This window comes from Emiliania huxleyi (assembly GCF_000372725.1).
Source record: "Emiliania huxleyi CCMP1516 unplaced genomic scaffold EMIHUscaffold_1, whole genome shotgun sequence".
Lineage (NCBI taxonomy): Eukaryota > Haptophyta > Isochrysidales > Noelaerhabdaceae > Emiliania > Emiliania huxleyi.
The window spans coordinates 199,668-215,359 of record NW_005202428.1 but is presented as its reverse complement, the minus strand read 5'-3'; the positions used below and the strand labels follow the sequence as shown (position 1 = coordinate 215,359).

Genomic DNA, 15,692 nt, shown 5'->3' with positions numbered 1-15,692 from the left:
AGTGGATCGCCGAGTTGTAGCGGTGTTTCTTCGACGGATCGTCCACCAAAAACGTCTCGCATTTCTTCAGCGCCGCGCTCGGGTGATTCGGGTCCTCGCAGCACTGCATCTCGATCGAGCCGCGCAGCGCTGCATCTTCAAATTGAATGCTATCGACAAACGTGTTGCCGGGACAGTGAAGCCAGCCGTCCGAGAAGTCGGCCTTGTCCGAACCGAAGGTGATGCATGATCGCTCGGCATCCGAAGACGCAACCAAAGAAGCAGCAATGAGAATCCGGCACACGGCCACGCGAAGCATGGCGTGGGCGGCTCAAGCTACGGCTTCGCAGCGGTCGAGGCGGCCGCGGACAGCAAGCGCCGTGGACGGGCCGAAGCACTCACCTGCGAGCGGACAGCGGAGAGCGTGGACACAGGGAGGTCTGCACAAGGTCGAACAGCCTCGGGCCGAGGGCGTGGGCGGCAGCGCTGACCTTCACGAGCGCACCCACGCCAAGCTGCACCCCTTCCAAGCTGTACCCCTTCCAAGCTGTACCCCAAGCTGTACCCCTTCCAACCTGTCCCCACCGTTTCTTTTTGCCTTGTCTGTTGTGTGTGTGTGTGTGTGTGTGTGTGTGTGTGTGTGTGTGTGTGTGTGTGTGTGTGTGAATACTCACTCACTCACACTCTGGCGCAGGAAGAACGTAGGAAAACACGCCATTGTCCGCGTACAGATTGCTGCCTTTCGTCGCGGTGTTGCCAACAATGGTCGACTTTGTCACGGTCGATGCACCATCACCCAGGAAGAAGCCGCCTCCTTTCTCTGCACGAGAGTTTTTTATTGTGCACTGCTCCAGCGACGTAAATGAGTAGCTATTCCGCTGAAAGAATGCCCCTCCAAATGACTGTTCGCGCATCGGGGAGAAGAAGGCGCTCTCGAACTCATTGCTGAAGCCGCAAGCCTTATACGAGTATACGAGCCCGGGGATGTATGGAGAGGCTGCGGTCTCTGTATTGCACGAAAGCGGGTCAGCGTAGCACCACTCCTGCTCGCACCAGCCGGAAAAAAAAACAATCACAAGTTGAAAGCAAAAATAATGCCATCTCGTCGGTCCTCCTCTCGGTCCATCCTAGCGGCCCCGGCGCGGCGCTCCTCGATCTGTGCCTGGATGCGGGCCACAATGTTGTTTTTCGCCTCGTCGTTGATATCCCCGTTCTTGCCCTTGACCCAGCAAAGGAGGGGCGAGTCCGCGGCGGTGCCGTGGCGCTTTGCCGCCCGCACGGTCGCGCACATGATCTTCTTGCAGCCGGCCTTGTGGCACGTGATGAAGCCTCCCGGCTTCGCCATGCTCCGGCGCGCCTGGAGGCACGGCTCCGCTACGATGGCGGTCACGTCGGTGGCGGTGATGCCGCTCCCAATCTTTTCGGCCACGTCCTCCACTTTGTTCTGGATGAGCAGCGGCCGGATTCCGTCGCACGTGACCTGTCGGGGGGGGGGGGGGCGTATCTGGTGTGAGGGGAGCGCTGGCGCCATGCTGCGGGTCCACCCCCTGCTCCCCTTTGCGTGTGATCGCGTGCTACCTCTCGCCTCCCCCTCTCGGCACTAGCCTGCAAGACGCGCTCGTAGGCCGCCACGCTCACCTGGTCCGCCTCCGTTGCCGGCGTCTCCGCGGTCACCCTCTGGCGCTGGCGTTCGCGCGCCTCTGCCAGCTTTTGGTCCATCATGCGTTTCTTTTCCGCTACGTTGTTGCGGACGCACCCTGGCGCGCACTTCCCGCGTTCGCCGCTCGCGGAGGGGTGCAGGACGGAGAGCAGGCAGACGTCGCAGTAGCTCACACCGACCGGCTCGTATTGCACCTCTGTGCGCGGGACGAAGGAATATCCCTGCGCGGGGCATCGGCTGCCGTGCAGGATGCGGGGGAGGCCGTATGCTGTGTATACGATCGAGCGCGGCATTATGGGGTGGTAGGCGATAGAGGACGTCGGCGTCTGGCCGGTCGATGTGAGGATGAAGCGGATCCAGCCGGTCTCCTCTCGGTTAACATGCCCTTCGTCGGGTCGAAATTCTCCTCAGCCCGCACATAGACGCAGTTGTGTTGGCGCCCATGCTCTGCGTCCATCGCGTCGACGAAGGCGGGGATGAAGGAGCGGATGTCGTCCCTGTTGTTTGGGATGGCGGCGCGGAACTTGCTTGGCGGTCTCAATGCCAACGTACGTCGACGGGTCGAAGATGCGCGTTGCAAGGCCCGTGCCCAGTGTTGTATGTATGTGTGTATGGGCCCGTATGTAGAAAGATGAAAACTCTTTTGGCCGCAGTGCCGCACTCCAGCCCCTAACAAACTTCGCGCCACTGCGAGACAGCGAGGGGAGAGGTCACGATGCTCCACGCTCGGCCGCCGTCGCCGTCCGAGCTCAGCGTGGCGCCACCGGCCTCCCGCCGCTTGCGTCCGCTGCCGCTGGTCGTCGAGCCGACCGCCTCCTCCTCAGCCGACCTCAGCACCGCGATCGGCGCGAACGGAGCCGAGCTCAACCGCCTGCTGCGCGTGCACGGCGCTCTCCTCTTCCGTAACTGGCGGGTTCCTGACACCGCCTCTTTTGCGGCGGCTGCCGGCGCGATGCGCACCATGGGCCTCTCTTCGATGGCGGACTACGCGCCCGCCGAGCCGGGCCGCGACGAGCGCGTGCACCTCGAGGGCGCGACGGTGTGGCACACCAACGAGCTCCGCCGGTCCGGCAACTACTGGGCTCCCGAAGTGGTCCCTCACACCGAGAACTTTTACGCGCTCGAGCGGCCGGCATGCGTCGCCTTCTTCTGCGAGGGGCGGCCGCCCTGGGTCGGAGGCGAGACGGCGCTCTTCTATTCACAGCTCTTCTATTCACAGCTCGTCTATTCACAGCTCTGCCCTGGGTCGGAGGCGAGACGGCGCTCTTCGACGGCGTCGCCGCCTTTGCGTCCCTCCCGCCGCGCCTCCGCGCCGCGCTCGCGCAGCCGGCGACCGTGCGGCGCCACCACTCTCTGCGCCGGCTCCGGACGCGGCACGGCGAGGCGATTGACGCGCGGCTGGGCGCGCTCGCTGCGCGCGACGGCGCGGCGGTGCAGCTGGACGGGCTGGACGGAGGCACAGTCTGCCTGACGCTACGGCGGACGGCGTGCGGCGGGGAGGGCGTCAGCTTCAACTTTGGCGAGCTGAGCGGCTGCGCCGCGGCGCGGCCCGCGACACTGCGACGTCATGAGCGGGGCAGCCTCCTCGCCACCTTCTCGGCCCCTTCCTGCAGGCGCGGTCGACTCTTAAATAAATAAATAAAACGGTCAAACTCTGAGACGAGATGGGATTTAGGGACATGTGTCCCCGCCCTGCACGATCTTGGTGTGAGGGGGACTCTTCTATTCACAGCTCTGCTGTTCACAGCTCTTCTATCCTCCCCTCTTCTAACCCGATTCCCCTCCTGCAGGCGCGGCTCGCGGTGCTGTCCCCTACCCCACGGTACCCGAACCCAACCTCCCCTTCTCTGCAGGCGCGGCTCGCGATGCTGCGAGGGCTGCTTGAGCGCGGATTCTTCGCGGGGCGGCTGTGGTCGCTGCACCGCGCGCTCTGGGCGGCGGCGATCCGGCATCCTCGTCTCGTGGGCGCGGCTCGCCTAGAAGACCTCCCCATATCTCCCCGTATCTCCCCGTGTCTCGACACGTGTACGAGCTGTGGAGGCTAGCCCGCCCCTAGGTGCGGATCGGCGCCTCCTCCTTACGGCTCACTCACCCACTCAGTCACACACACACACACACACACACACACACACGCACACACACACACACACACACACACACACACACACACACACACACACACACACACACACACACACACACACACACACACACACACACACACACACACACACACGCTGCACGCGCGCGCGCACGCCGTGCGGCTCCTGTCGCCCCCCCCCTACCGCCCACCCGCAGGCTCGCTCCTCGCCCTCCTCGACGCCCTCCCTGGGTGGCTCACGAGGCCGATCGCCATGTGGAGGGCCGCGGCGGCGGCGCGCGAGGCCGCCGCCGCTGCTGCGCGAGACGGCGGCGGCGGCGGCGGCGGCGGCGGCGGCGGCGGCGGCGGCAGGCGCGCCCGGAGCCGGCGCCGGGGGAGGGTGTGCGAGAGGTTGGGCGAGAGGTTGTGCGACGAGGAGGCGGAGGCGGTGGCGGAGGCCCTCGCCGCGTCATGCGCGGCCGTCGCGTGGCGGCGCGGCGACGTGCTGCTGCTCGACAATGCGACGACTCTGCACGACGGGCTGCCGGGCTTTGGGCCGCGCACGCTGCGAGTCGCGTTGCTGAGGCGGGAGGCGGGGGGCGGAGGGGCGATTGGGCAGTCACCAGTCAGGTAGCGAACCAGGTAGCGTCGCCTGATGAGGGCGGTCCAAGTCGCTGAATGAGGGGGTCTCGGGCGACGGCACTTTGGAATATCGGCAGCAGCCAGCACTTGACCGAGCTTAAACTTCTCTCGACAGGAGTCTCTCCGACGTCCGAGGTGCGCGGTGGCCGGCCGGAGCGGACAGCGGTGCGGCGACGGCTGGTATAAAACTAAAAGGACGGCTGCCACAGTGCCTTGACGAGTGTATGATACAGTGTCTCCTCGGACAGAGAGAGACCCGTCGCGCTGGGAGCGGGACACTCTGGCTGGTTGCAGGGTCAGGGCGGGGTGGCTCTCGTGACCCATGTCCCTAGTGCCTCCCAGTTGGATTCGTTCGACGAGTCGCACACCGTTGGAAAGCTCTTTTAAAAGTCCGTCGAAGTCTACACATCGCTTTCGAAGTCTACTCGGTTTTTTGATTTTGATTTTTGCCGTTCCACATATTGCATCGTTTCGCTCGATCCACGCGGGGTATATGGAGCCGAACGAGACGACCCTTGTGGAGCAGCTTGCCCTTCTCAACGATGTAGAGGGTGTCTCCAACGCCATCGACAGCAAATATGACGGCCCCATTTTGAACAACATGACCGTCACGTACTACGTGGCTCAGTCCGGCGGCAGCAAGGCCAGGAGGCGCATTCCGTGCAGCGGCGACCGGCCAAACAAGCTCGCTTGCGCCCTCGAGGCCAAGCGGCGCGTGCGCGTCGAGCTCGGTGATGCCGTCGTCGACGCCGCCGAGCAGCGAATGAAGGAGCGGCGCGCTGCCGAAGCCTCGTCATCCACAGAGCTGCCGAAGAATGCCTTTACGATGCTCGGCGCGACGCAGCAGCTGCAGGCAGCGCTGCGCGCCGCCGAGGTGCGCGCCGTGAGCGCCGAGCAAGCCGCCACGCGAGCCGAGGAGCAGGCTCGCTCGCGTATGCCGAGGCGGTGCGCGAGCCGTTGGCGGCGAGCACATCAATGAGATTATCATCTCCTACTCGCCGCACAATGAGATTGCACGGCCGCGCGTCGACCACAAGTTTGACTCGCTCGACGGCTCCAAGTCGAGCTACTCTTACATGATGCTCGCCAAGGACCAGATTGCGCGGCGCGGGCGATCCTGCTACTGCGAGGGCTGCTTCCGTGCGCGCGGCCGCACGAACATGACCTCCGCCGGCGACAAACTCATCTGCGAGGCATGCACCCACCGTGACAAACCCGTGTGGACGCAGCAGACGGTGAGGGATCAGGGCGTCGGCGCGGCCGCGCGGCGCAAGGTGGCGCAGGATGAGGGCATCAAGTTTGCGAAGCAGCTGCTTGACGCGGACGGCAAGTCCACGGGCAACGGCTTCCTCGCTATTCAGGCACGCGCACCCTTAGTGGCAGTGGCCCCGTCTGAGCCCCTCCCTCTCTCGCTCCCTGGTAGGCGCGTGAGCGGTGGTCAAGGTCGGAGGAAGTTCACTACCGGCCGGGCCACTATTGGCTGGCCCAGGCGCCAGACGTGCGCGAGGTCAAGAAGATTGAGACACGCTGCACGATTGATGGCGTCATGTTCAATATTGGCGACTACCTCGTGCGCATCGGCCGCTACTTTGATCGCGCTGCGAGCGACGCGAGCGGCCTCACCTTTGAGGAGTGGACACCACCCGACGGCCGGGACAGCTTCATCATCAACGCGACCGAGCTGCGTGGCGTCAACTTTACGATGACCCCGACGGGTGAGCTCCCACCGCTGCAATCAGAATTGCGCCGCTCAAAGAGGGCACCAAAGGCTAAGGTGACGGCGCTACCAGGGGCGTTGCCACCGCCGCCGCCGCCACCCAAAGAGTACGCGATGGAGCCCGCGATAGACGATGCTATCCGAGCGCGCTGCTGGTGAGCGCGTGTCTTGATATATGTTGCGCATGAGCATGAGTACAGTACTTGATGTGTACGGGTTAAGGCTAGTTCCATTTCACTGTGGCACAGCTCGCGTTACAAAACCTTGATTTTGACCATTGCGCGAAAAAGGTACATCTCGGTGCCTTCCAGAAGCAGCTGCGACCCCGCCGAGTGGACGGTAACGCACAGCAGGTGGCGCGGTGCGTTACCGTCCACTCGGCGGGGTCGCAGCTGCCTCTGCGCGTCCTGGGGATGTACCTTTGTCGCGCGCCGGAGACGACTCGACGCCGCTGAGATCGGAGATCAAGCTCTGACAGGTCGCACGTCGCTCCTTTGACGCCGACGTGACTCACCCGTGCAGATCACATCAGGACACGGTCTCGACGCGCTCGGTACGACGCCTGCGACCCGTCTCGGGTCAGGTGGCACGACGCTCATCGCGCCTACCAGCGCTGCCGTGCAGGTTGCCACGACGAGGTCGAGCACGCTTCTATACGCTCGCCGAGCCTTCCTTTCCATCCCATTTGGCAGCCTGGGAACGGTGGCGGTCAGAGGCAAAGCATACGAGGGGTGGTGGAACCACATGTCACGGCTACTGCCGGCTCGACCCCACGATAGCCTCCGGAGGCTGACTTTGAGGCACAATCATCGGACGACGTCGGCGAGTTGAGTCGCGCTCGCGGTAGCCAGATGACCTCTCATACTAGTATCATCGGCCATGGCCGCAGGAAGCGCGGGGGAGGGCGCTGGGAGCAACACGGAGCTCCGTTGGACGTTTTCAAGATTAGCGTGTCAGAGTGAAATGGAACTAGCCTAACTGTTGTTGAACTGTGTACCAGGGCGCGAACTGCGTGCGATGTTACTGACTTCCGCTCTCCTCAAAGTGTCAAAATTCTCTTAGAAAATGACCGAAAATGGCTCAAATTCGTCAAAAATCGCTTCGCGGGGGCTCTGCCCCCGCGCCCCCGGCCGCTCACCGCGGCAGGCTCAAAAAGGCACTAGGGACATGGCCACCCCGCCCTGACCCTGCAACCAGCCCTCTCTTGGAGCGCTCTACATCAAGACTGCGAAAGAAGCGCTTCGCGCCGCCGCCATCGGCGCCACCGCCTCCCACACATTCTCGGCCGGGTCGTACCGCTCCACCGAACTGAGGAAGCCGTTGTTGAAGCCTCCCACCGCATACAGCTTGCCGTCGAGCGCCGCCATAGCGTGATTAAACCGCACCTCCGCCATCGGCGCCACCTCCTCCCATGCATTCGTCGCCGGGTCGAACCGCTCGACTGAGCTGAGGACGTCGTCGTCGCTGTGGCCGCCGACAGCGTACAGCTTGCCGTCGAGCACCGCCACGGCGTGAGCAAACCGCGCCGTTGCCATCGGCACCACCGCCTCCCACGCGTTCGTGGCGGGATCGTAGCGCTCGAGAGAGAAGAGGGTGCCGTCGTCATCGTTGCAGCCTCCCACAGCGTACAGCTTGCCGTCGAGCACCGCGACAGCGTGAGCCATCCGCGCCGCCACCATCGGCGCCACCGCCTCCCAGGAATTGGCAGCCAGATCGTACCGCTCGACCGAGCTGAGGACGTCGTCGTTGTAGCCTCCCACAGCATACAGCTTGCCGTCGAGCACTGCCATGTCGTGAATCTGCCGAGCCTCCGCCATCGGCGCCACTTCCTCCCACGCGTTCGTAGCCAGGTCGTACCGCTCCACCAGGTTGGAAGTTACGTCGTCGGCCTCACGGCCGCCCGCCGCGTACAGCTTGCCATCGAGCACCGACATGCGCGCCCTCAGGCGCCCCGACGGCATCGGCGCCACAGTCTCCTCCTCCCACTCATTCGTTGACGGGTCGTACCGCTCCAGCGAGTTGAGAAACGCGTGGTCTCCGTCTTGGCCGCCGAACACGAGCATGCGCGGCCTCTTGCGCTTCTTCAGCGTCTCCTTCCAGCCGCGGCGCCACGCGCGGCACGTCCCCTTGGCGGCGTGCTCCGTGGTCGGCAGCTGGGCGAGGATGTGCGGGGCGAGGTCCGGCGAGAGGAGGACCTCGGAGAGCACCCACTCGGGCTGCTCCACGAGCCGAGCGGCGTGCTCCTCCGCCACGCGCATTGCGGCGGCGCTCCAGAGGGGCGCCTGCTCGTCGATGAAGGCGACGAGTTGCTCTGGCGAGAGGCCCGACAGGCGGGCGCCGATGCGGTGGGAGGCCATCGGAGTGGAGCGTCAGCGGCGCGGTGGAGGCTGCGCCCAGCGTTTCTTTTTAGGATGGGGCTATTTTTCTTTTAACCGAACGCACACTCAGGCGAGGGACTTCAGCACACTCCACGCCGTGGGGCTAGCACGCACACAACGGCGACTACATCAAGATGGCGAAAGCCTTCATCCGCGCCGCCGCCATCGGAGCCACCGCCTCCCATGCGCCCACTGCCAGGTCGTACCGCTCGACTGAGTTGAGGAAGCCGTTGTTGTACCCGCCCATAGCGTACAGCTTGCCGTCGACCACCGCCATGCCGTGAGAATGCCGTGCCTCTGCCATCGGCGCCACAGCCTCCCACGCGTTCGTAGCGGGGTCGTACCGCTCCACCGAGCTGAGGGGGCCGTCGTCGTCGAGGCCGCCCACAGCATACAGCTTGCCGTCGAGCATCGCCACGGCGTGATAGTCCCGCGCCGCCGCCATGGGCGCCACCTCCTCCCACGCGTTCGCTGTCGGATCGTACCGCTCGACCGAGCTGAGGCGGTCGCCATCGAATCCGCCCACAGCGTACAGCTTGCCGTCCAGCACCGCCATGACGTGATCCTGCCGCGCTGTCGCCATCGGCGCCACCGCCTCCCACGCGTTCGTCACGGGATCGTACCGCTCGACCGAGCTGAGGAGGTCGTCGTCGTCGTCGTAGCCGCCAACAGCATACAGCTTGCCGTCGAGCGCCGCCACACCATGGTCGCTCCGCGCCTCCGCCATCGGCGCCACCGCCTCCCACACGTTCGCAGCCAAGTCGTACCGCTCCACCAGTTTGGAAGTTACATCGTCAGCTTCATTCCTGCCACCCGCCGCGTAGAGCTTACCATCGAGCACCGCCGTGCGGACAAACCTTCGTGTCGAAGGCATCGGCGCCACAACCTCCCCCTCCCACTCATTTGTTGACGGGTCGTACCGCTCCAGCGAGTTGAGGAACTCGCCCTCGCTGCCTTCGCTGCCGCGGCCGCCGATCACGAGCACGCGCGGCCTCTTGCGCTTCTTCAGCGTCTCCTTCCAGCCGCGGCGCCACGCGCGGCACGTCCCCTTGGCGGCGTGCTCCGTGGTCGGCAGCTGGGCGAGGATGTGCGGGGCGAGGTCCGGCGAGAGGAGGACCTCGGAGAGCACCCACTCGGGCTGCTCCACGAGCCGAGCGGCGTGCTCCTCCGCCACGCGCAACGCGGCGTCGCTCGCGCCCGCCTGCGCCTCGATGATGGCGCACAGCTGCGCTGGCGAGAGGCCCGCGACGCGCGCGCCGATGCGGTGGGAGGCCATATCGGCGCAGAAGAGAGCAACAGGAAGAATTTAAAGAAAAGAACTCGAGTCACAGCGGACAGGGGTGTGTGTGTGTGTGTGTGTGTGTTTCGTATCAAGAATACTCACTCACACACAGCAGACAGGCTCGACACAGGTGCGAACTGGCGCGTGCTAGTACTATCTCCGGCACACCACCAGGAAAGAATTCTTAGAATACAAGCGTCTCTACAGCACACTCTGGCACGACAAGGGCGCGGACTGGCGCGGACTGGCACACTCACCGGCTCACGGGAAAGAAATCCCGGCTTCCGCGCCCCCGCCTGTGGCCACACCAGCACCGCTGCAAAAAACGGGCAGCAAGGCAAAAAACTGGTGATTTCGGTCTCAAGTGCTCTCATCTGTGAAAATATCTGAAGTGTGAAGATCGGTCACGTCAGTCGGCCCTCAGGCGAGGGACTTCAGTATACACATGGCTAGCACGCAACAGACAACGGCGACTACATCAAGACGGCGAAAGCCGTCATCCGCGCCGCCGCCATCGGAGCCACCGCCTCCCATGCGCCCACTGCCAGGTCGTACCGCTCGACTGAGTTGAGGAAGCCGTTGTTGTACCCGCCCATAGCGTACAGCTTGCCGTCGACCACCGCCATGCCGTGAGAATGCCGTGCCTCTGCCATCGGCGCCACAGCCTCCCACGCGTTCGTAGCGGGGTCGTACCGCTCCACCGAGCTGAGGCGGTTGCTGCCGGCATCCAGTCCGCCCACAGCATACAGCTTGCCGTCGAGCATCGCCACGGCGTGATAGTCCCGCGCCGCCGCCATCGGCGCCACCTCCTCCCACGCGTTCGCTGTCGGATCGTACCGCTCGACCGAGTTGAGGCGGTCGCCATCGAATCCACCCACAGCGTACAGCTTGCCGTCCAGCACCGCCATGGCGTGATCCTGCCGCGCTGTCGCCATCGGCGCCACCGCCTCCCACGCGTTCGTCACGGGATCGTACCGCTCCGCCGAGCTGAGGAGGTCGTCGTCGTCGTCGTAGCCGCCAACAGCATACAGCTTGCCGTCGAGCGCCGCCACACCATGGTCGCTCCGCGCCTCCGCCATCGGCGCCATCGCCTCCCACGCGTTCGTCGCCGGATCGTACCGCTCGACCGAGCTGAGGTAGCCGTCGTCACAGAAGCCGCCCACAGCGTACAGCGTGCCGTCGAGCACCGCCATGCCAGGACGCGTGCGTGCCGTCGGCATCGGCGCCACAGCCTCCTCCTCCCACTCATTCGTTGACGGGTCGTACCGCTCCAGCGAGTTGAGAAACTCGTGGTCGCTGCCGCGGCCGCCGAACACGAGCATGCGCGGCCTCTCGCGCTTCTTCAGCGTCTCCTTCCAGCCGCGGCGCCACGCGCGGCACGTCCCCTTGACGGCGTGCTCCGTGGTCGGCAGCTGGGCGAGGATGTGCGGGGCGAGGTCCGGCGAGAGGAGGACCTCGCAGAGCACCCACTCGGGCTGCTCCACGAGCCGAGCGGCGTGCTCCTCCGCCACGCGCAACGCGGCGGCGCTCCAGAGAGGCGCCTGCTCGTCGATGAAGGCGACGAGCTGCTCTGGCGAGAGGCCAGACAGGCGGGCGCCGATGCGGTGGGAGGCCATCAACGTGCGAAAATAAAATCACGTCTCTGACTGCCAAGAGAGATAGGAAGAGGCGAGCCTGTCGTGTCCCTTGTCAGGAGCAGGAGAGCCCCACCTGTCCCCCTGATCGTTCTTCCAAAATCCTGCTCGTGCAGGTGGGGACCACCCTGTCCTCGTCCCATCCCTCGTTTGGCGTGTCTGTTTTCTTTCTTCTCTCTCGAGGTTCTCGAGGTGGATATCCTTTGGCCGCGTTGGGTAGCGAGGATTGGTGTAACCCGAGCCACGGAGGCGTGTTTTCTGGCGGCCGACCGTCAGTGCACGGAGTTGCCACTTCTCCGACTGCCCCGGCTAGTTCCCGAGTTTCGCGGGAGTGACCCCATGCGTCAAACCCGAGACCTAGCGCGGGTGGGTTGGAGGGGGCTCGCCCCGTTCCTCCCCATCGGGCCGCATGAGCGGCCACGCCTCGCAGATTCGTTTTCGCGCCTGGGTCAGGCGCGCGGGGCATCCCCCGGGTCGCTCGACCAGCGATCCGAAGACTAGAGTGGCCGCTATGCGAGGGAAAGAGCGGGGCCCTCGACGCCTCAGTCCGGCCCTCCGAGGGGGGAAGGGAATTGCGGGGTCCCCACGGGCGCCTCAGTTCGGCCCTCCCGAGGGGGGGGAGGGGAGCAAGGGGGTGGGGGGATCGGGGCGGGGGGGGAGGGGTTCTTTCTTGAGCACTTGAGCACTGGATAGGGTCGGTTCCGCATGGTACGGGACCCCTCGATCGTCTCGCCCTCCCTCACTGGTGTGTTCATCGGGGGGGGTCATAACAAACACGGTACAGGATCGAGGTGCACGCTGCCGAGGCAGTATCGTCCCCCCTCTCCCCGACGGCGATGGCGGTGTGACCGATCGAGCTACAAGAGGAGCTTGTTCAGCAGGATCAGGGGTGGGTCGAGCAGTTCTCACTTCCACAATGGGTGAGCTTCAGACCTCGGGCCTGCCTCCCCCTTCACCCCTCGGCTCGTGTGGATTCGAACCACCGCCGGGATGGAAGCTTCCTGCTTCCATCTTGAGAGACAGCGCCGCGCATCACTGGTTAATTGTCAGAATTCCTGTTGTGCAAGAGGGGAGGGGGCTCTGACGGAGTGTGTGGCGGGAGAGGGCAGGGAATGGGCGCAGGGGGGGGGGGGGGGGCTCAGCCGTGCAAAAAGCATTAATTAATAATAGTAATGAAGAAACAATGCTCGGCCGTTCATGAAGTCCGTCTCGATCTGGAGGAGACGGGTCAACCCCGTGAGGACCAGATCAGGTTCACATTGTCGTAGCCGGAGGTGATGTTGACCTTTAGCTCTTGGGGCCACATTTCCGCTTTGGTTTTTTCCCCACTGACCACTCGGGCAACTTTTACCAAATGCAAAAGTTGCACCTTACCATTCGGGCAAATTCGATTGCATTTTACCACTCGGGCAAACTCGATGAAACGGGCGGACGGAAACGCGTTTGCGGCAGCTCGCCCGAGAGCATGCATGAAGCGGCCGGCGCGCCACCGCAGCTCACCGATGGAGCGTGCGGAGCGGCTCAATCCACTGGCGCAGCAGCATCGCGACCCATTCTCCAAGCACGGCCTCTGGCGTTGCGATTGCACAGAGAGCGAGCAATAGTCGCCAAAAACACTGATCTGTGTGTAGCGGATCTCCATGGCGGTCGCGCCCAGCGAAGGGACAACCGCAGGCCTCGGATGCTCGCCCGGAAGCGGACCCACCGTGCGAGTTGCAGACCCGGAGGTGGCCGACCCAGCTCACCCCCAGAGAGGCATGCCCAGGGTCAGGCATAGAAGGGGGGTGTTTTTCCGTCCGTCCATAGAGCGGTTCTTTCTTTCTTTATTGTGTTTAAATTCTTTATAGGAAGAGGCGGACGCCCAAGGGTGGGCGACGGCTAGCGCACCACACTCCTCTCCTTAAAATCCCTGTGTGGTGGCGGCGTGCCGTCCTCCCATCCCTCCCTTGGGTTGTCCGTTTTCTTTCTTTTTTTAGGAATAAGGGAGGAATACACCGACATCGGGCAAACCCCGCAAAGTGACCCGTTTTTACCCACCCACGCCCGTGCGCGCGTATCTTAGCTAAGGTACGCGGCCACACGCGCTGGCGCGCACGGCAACCGGGACTTACACGCGCGACACGAGGGACGCCTTGCCTGCCTCGGGGGAGAATAGCCGCCCTCACCCGCTGCCGCGCATCGAGCTCGGCGGGGCTGATACGTGTCATTCTGTGCCGGCGCGTATCGTAGCCAAGATACGCGGCCACACGTGCAGACGCGTATATAGCGGTACTCGCGCCCACACGTGCAGCCGCCTATCTTGGCCAACATAGGCGGCTGCACTCGCAGCCGCGTACCGTGTCGCGCTGCATGGGCCAGCAGGGTGCAGTGGCGAGGGGCGGCGGGCTCGGACCGAGTCGGACGTCCACCGAGTCGCTCCGCGCGCCAGGCGGAGCGCGCGCGCGCGGGCCAGGAAGCTCTCGGCAGGCTGAAGAGGACATCTGCGCTTATTGCGGGCGGGGCGGGGCGGGGCGGGATCCACTTTGTATTCCCCAAACGCCTCCCTACCCTGCAGGCGTAATTCTTTCCCTGTGGCATCTCCCCATCGAAACTTGTCGTGCCCAACCCGCGTCGCTGCTTCTCCCGGCAACCCCTCGTGCGACCGCGTCGCTGCTTCTCCCGGAACTCCTCGTGCGACCACATCGTCGCCGCGTCGCTGCTTCTCCCGGCGCTAGTTCCTCCGCTGTTCTGCCGCCTCGCTGCTTCTCCCGGCGCTAGTTCCTCCGCTGTTCTGCCGCCTCGCTGCTTCTCCCGGCGCTAGTTCCTCCGCTGTTCTGCCGCCTCGCTGCTTCTCCCGGCGCTAGTTCCTCTGCTGTTCTGCCGCCGCGATGTGCCGGCCGCCAAGGCTCGCGGCCGCCGAGGCAAAGCCGTGCGCTCTCGATGGTGCCTCGCTCCTCAGCCAGTTGACCTTCCACTGGGTGAAAGAACTGCTGTCGCACAAATCCGATATGGACGCGAGTGACCTTCCCGGACTGCCTGCTGGAGAAGTCTCTCAGAACCTCCACGACCAGCTCGCGGCGGCTTGGCGCCGTGAGCAGCGGCTGAGGCCAAGGCGCCCGTCGCTGATGCGCGCCCTGACGTGGCGCCTCCTGCTGCCACGTGCGATTTGGGGCTTCGTTGGTGCTGCTGCCGAGGCCAGCTGCCAGATTGCACAGGCTCTGGGGCTAGGAGCGCTCGTCTCTTGGCTGAACGAGAGCGACGGCTCACTCGGAGCTGGCTTGGGCTACGCTGGTTGGGTGGTCGGGTGCGGCTTGTGTGCCTGGTTCCTGCACCACTTCCACTTCTTCATCGCCTGGCGCTTCGGCATGCGCATGAGGGTCGCCCTGGTGACTCACATCATGGCGAAGGCCCTCCGCCTCTCCCTCGGTTCGCTCCACTCCGTCTCGGTGGGCCACGTCGTCACGCTTGCGTCGTCCGACGTCGAAAAGTTCCAGGCGCGCCGAGCCCCTTCCCACATTCCCAGCCCGCGGGCCGCGACGCTGTCGGTTCCAAGGCACGCCAAGCCCTCCCTGTCTTCCAGACGTTCCCAGCCTTTGACTTCCAGACCCACCCCCGCGCTGACTTCCAGACGGACCCCCGAGCCTTTCCCTCCCCGCACGTCAGACGTTCGGCATCATGGCGGGCTACCTCGTCCTCGCGCCAGTGGAGGCGCTCGTCGTACTCGGCCTCGGCCTCCACCTCGTCGGCCCGAGCTTCGCAGCCGGCTTTGTACTCTGCCTTCTGCTCGTGCCGCTGCAGATGCGCTTCTCGCGTCGCTTCGGTGCGATTCGGCGCAGCGTCGCCGCGCACAGCGACCGGCGCGTCAAGCTCATCTCTCAGGTCATCACCGGCGCTCGGCTCGTCAAGGTCTGCGCGTGGGAGCACGCGATGGACGAGATGATTGGCCGCGCACGCGCGGAGGAGGTGAGGGGCGTGCAGAGGGCCAACCGGCTTCGCGCGGCCAACGAGTCCATATATTTCGTCGCGCCGCTGCTGCAGGGCTTCTGCACCTTTGCGTTGCACGTGTGGCGCGGGAAGGCGCTCACGCCCTCGATGGTGGTCACCACACTCGTGCTCTTCAACACGCTGCAGCTGCACCTCACCAAGTTCCTCGCGCTCGGGATCGAGTTCGGCAGCCAAGCCGCCGTCGGGGCGAGACGCATCCAGGTGCAGACCTCGTGCACTCCCCCCCTCTTTCCCCCCCCCCCTCGCTCTCTCTCTCTCTCTCTCTCTCTCTCTCTCTCTCTCTCTCTCTCTCTCTCTCTCTCTCTCTCTCTCTCTCTCTCTCTCTCTCTCTCTCTT

At 64.6% G+C, this 15,692-nt stretch overlaps 4 protein-coding genes across 4 annotated transcripts in view; 2 read left to right on the top strand and 2 right to left on the bottom strand.

The window, feature by feature from the left end:
• Positions 1-653: 653 nt before the first annotated feature.
• On the bottom strand, positions 654-2,096 carry EMIHUDRAFT_193789 (hypothetical protein; the record flags this gene model as incomplete). Its single annotated transcript, XM_005793862.1, has 4 exons — positions 654-1,022; positions 1,157-1,459; positions 1,618-1,860; positions 2,058-2,096. The coding sequence occupies 4 exons, from the start codon at positions 2,094-2,096 to the stop codon at positions 654-656; spliced, it is 954 nt and encodes a 317-aa protein (XP_005793919.1).
• Positions 2,097-2,354: 258 nt separating this feature from the next.
• Positions 2,355-6,237, top strand: EMIHUDRAFT_94770 (hypothetical protein; the record flags this gene model as incomplete). The annotated part of the gene is made up of 9 exons (XM_005793861.1): positions 2,355-2,810; positions 2,966-3,203; positions 3,253-3,257; positions 3,430-3,595; positions 3,938-4,349; positions 4,477-4,496; positions 4,910-5,235; positions 5,372-5,743; positions 5,785-6,237. The coding sequence occupies 9 exons, from the start codon at positions 2,355-2,357 to the stop codon at positions 6,235-6,237; spliced, it is 2,448 nt and encodes an 815-aa protein (XP_005793918.1).
• A 2,247-nt stretch (positions 6,238-8,484) lies between these two features.
• On the bottom strand, positions 8,485-9,732 carry EMIHUDRAFT_193784 (hypothetical protein; the record flags this gene model as incomplete). The annotated part of the gene is made up of 2 exons (XM_005793860.1): positions 8,485-8,503; positions 9,500-9,732. The coding sequence occupies 2 exons, from the start codon at positions 9,730-9,732 to the stop codon at positions 8,485-8,487; spliced, it is 252 nt and encodes an 83-aa protein (XP_005793917.1).
• Positions 9,733-15,101: 5,369 nt separating this feature from the next.
• The window catches only part of EMIHUDRAFT_50800 (hypothetical protein), a gene marked incomplete at both ends in the record, with an annotated part of 3,845 nt that continues 3,254 nt past the window's right edge, over positions 15,102-15,692 (top strand). The window contains one exon of the mRNA XM_005793859.1: positions 15,102-15,568. Coding sequence (XP_005793916.1) covers positions 15,102-15,568 — 467 coding nt within the window. The remainder of the gene's footprint in view (positions 15,569-15,692) is intronic.